The sequence below is a fragment of the Austrofundulus limnaeus genome, unplaced genomic scaffold (assembly GCF_001266775.1).
Source record: "Austrofundulus limnaeus strain Quisiro unplaced genomic scaffold, Austrofundulus_limnaeus-1.0 Scaffold651, whole genome shotgun sequence".
Lineage (NCBI taxonomy): Eukaryota > Metazoa > Chordata > Actinopteri > Cyprinodontiformes > Rivulidae > Austrofundulus > Austrofundulus limnaeus.
The window spans coordinates 23,682-26,370 of record NW_013953053.1 but is presented as its reverse complement, the minus strand read 5'-3'; the positions used below and the strand labels follow the sequence as shown (position 1 = coordinate 26,370).

Here is a 2,689-nt window from a genome sequence, read left to right as displayed (position 1 = left end):
CTAATACACTATCAGAGTTTTATATATTTATACTTCTCATTCAACCACAGTTAAATTCACTCTATCTAGGAGGCTCAGTTTATATGGATAGTTTTTATTTTTTACAACAACAAGCTGCAATGAAAACAAGCAGAAATGAAATAAAAGTAACAACTTTATACTTCTTGTCTTTTTTAAAATGTAAGAAGTAAAAAGTAGACTGAAAAATAATTAGTCAAGTAAAGTACAGATACACAAAAATACTTCTTAAGTACATTAACAATGTATTTGTACTTACTTACTTTATAACTCTGGCAAGAAATGATCATTTGTGTGAATGAACGCTGCTTCTTGTGATTAGATCACAGATAAGATGATAACAAACAAAACCTTATAAACAGAAATGTTCCAATGACCCGGCCTCCTGGTGGACAAAGAAGGCCATCCCACTCGAGTGTACATTATCTGTTTACTTTACAAACATTATCTAGTATTTTACACTAAAAGTGAGCTAGAATTGATATGTTTGTAACATATTTAACGTATTATTTTACACTTGGCCCCCTGTAAAACTGCTAATGTCTTTAACTGTGTTAAAAGAGGGTCTGTTGGTATCAGGACTTTGTTAAAGCTGAAAATGGGGGGAAAAAAATCAAACTTTACTTTGAATAATTCTCATAACCTCCACATCATTTTCCCTATCAGCTGCTCTGGATACCCCTCCATCTAATCCTAAACATGTCTTAATACCTCTTCTGGAACCAGGTGGTTGTGTAGAAAAATATTGGTTTAATTAAACATTTTACACAGACTATTTAAATTGTTAATGAGCAGTTTTTGTTTGTCATCATAACGAGATCTGTGATGTTTTAGTTAATTTCTCTTCAGCTGAGGTCAGACATTTTAAAATATGAGTGGATAAAATCATCCATTACAAAAACAATATGCTCCCAAGTTTTTATTATTTATCTGTTTGTTTCTTCATTACTTTATTGAAATTTAACAACATATATACAGCAAGCAAGAAATATTAATAAAATGCATTTCTTGGCATCTGACTGAGTTAATTTCAGAGTAAAATTTTAAAAGAGAATTTACATTTATAGACCAAATAAAAAAAACACCACAATAGATTTAAGATCTCTACACAGTGTTAATTAACAAAAAGTAAATACATATAAAATGAATCAAAAAGGAAAGGGGGCAAAAAAAAATCTGTTGAACACCAGACGTGCGATTTGATTGGCTACTGTTGGTGTGACGCCACTTCCTGTAAAGCACGATGTAGACACTTCTGCTGGGATTGAACAGTTTATTTTAGCTCTTATCTGAAACCGGACGCATTTCTTTGTAAAATAAATTATCCGACACATCTTTCACGTAAAAAGAAAAGTAAAACGATAACCGACGAAGTGAGGCGAGATGCTCTTCACATCCCGGAAGTGTTCGAGTTCCCTCCGGGTTGCCGTACTAGTTAGCTGTTAGCCGTTAGCTTAGCTGCGTGTTTACGCAAGGTTACACGACGCTAGGCCTTGGGATTTATACATTTAAAAAAATAATAAAATTTAGTTTTTTTTAAATCAAATCATGGCCCTGTGCAGACTCACCCTCCGGATACGGCCAACAGTAAGATCAATATTTCTGTGTTTTTTTTAAATTGCGTCAAGAGAAGCATGTTTAGCAACAATATTTTATTTTATTTTAATTAAATTACTAGCAGTGTTTGGTACAGTCACAGTCAGTGTAAACCTTTTTCAGTGAGACGCTGTAACTTGTGACCTCAAGTAAAAATAAAAGCATTTAAATAAAATGGACATTAACAGGAGTTATGTTCATCAGGCTGCAACATGTCCTCATCTTTACACGACTTCTGACAAAAAAGTGTTGTGCAAATTATTTTATTCATTCTGTACAAACCTGGATTGTGACAAAAACATAGTTTCCTATTTGAATGTTTATTTTTAAGTCTGTTTAAACAGTTTTATTGTTGTTTTCAGGTGACACACGTCCGGTCTCTGCACAGCAGCGGGTCAGGCAGGAGTCAGCAGGAGGCTGCAGCTGATGTGGAGTCAAAACCAGAACCCTTCTCGGTCCTCAGAACCCAGGAGAGTGACCCGGTAAGACCCGGCTGACACCTGTAGAACTGAGAACATGAAATATGAACACCTGTACGCATCATGTGATTACACTGATACAGAAAATCTCCAGTAAAACAGATTAACCACCATCTAATTTGAAATGCTGATTATATGTAATTCTTTTATTATAATATAATAACTTCATGCACCCATATTATGGGATAAATCTTGTGCCAGCAGGAACTGAATCTGAATGCATTGGTTTGAAAATTAATTTCACTAAATTCAAACTGAATTTAAAGTTTTGTATCTGAATTAATTTGCTTTGAAACTGCATTTTGGTTTATTAAAAATTAAGTTTGTCTCCTTTCACTTTAATTCAGATTTTTGTGTCACATCCTGGTCCTTGAGAAAGCCAGGCAGAGTAATCAAACACAGATCCACAGATTTATGTTTCACTTTGGTGAAGTTTCCCTTCTGGATGTAACAGAGTTGATGCAATCCACTGTAAAAGTGACAAAAACAAAGTTATTTTATTGAAGTGATTAATTTTACCTATATGTCACATCATGGATCACATATTGATCAGAAGCTGCTGCTAAATGATCCATGATGGGATGCAAATGTAACAT

The 2,689-nt window shown here is 34.0% G+C and overlaps 1 protein-coding gene across 1 annotated transcript in view; it reads left to right on the top strand.

Moving 5' to 3' along the window:
- Window positions 1–1,284: 1,284 nt before the first annotated feature.
- dap3 (death associated protein 3) overlaps window positions 1,285–2,689 on the top strand; it is a gene marked incomplete at its 3' end in the record, with an annotated part of 5,359 nt that continues 3,954 nt past the window's right edge. Inside the window, 2 exon segments of the mRNA XM_014027477.1 lie at window positions 1,285–1,605; window positions 1,977–2,096. Of these exon segments, the coding sequence (XP_013882931.1) occupies window positions 1,567–1,605; window positions 1,977–2,096 (159 nt within the window).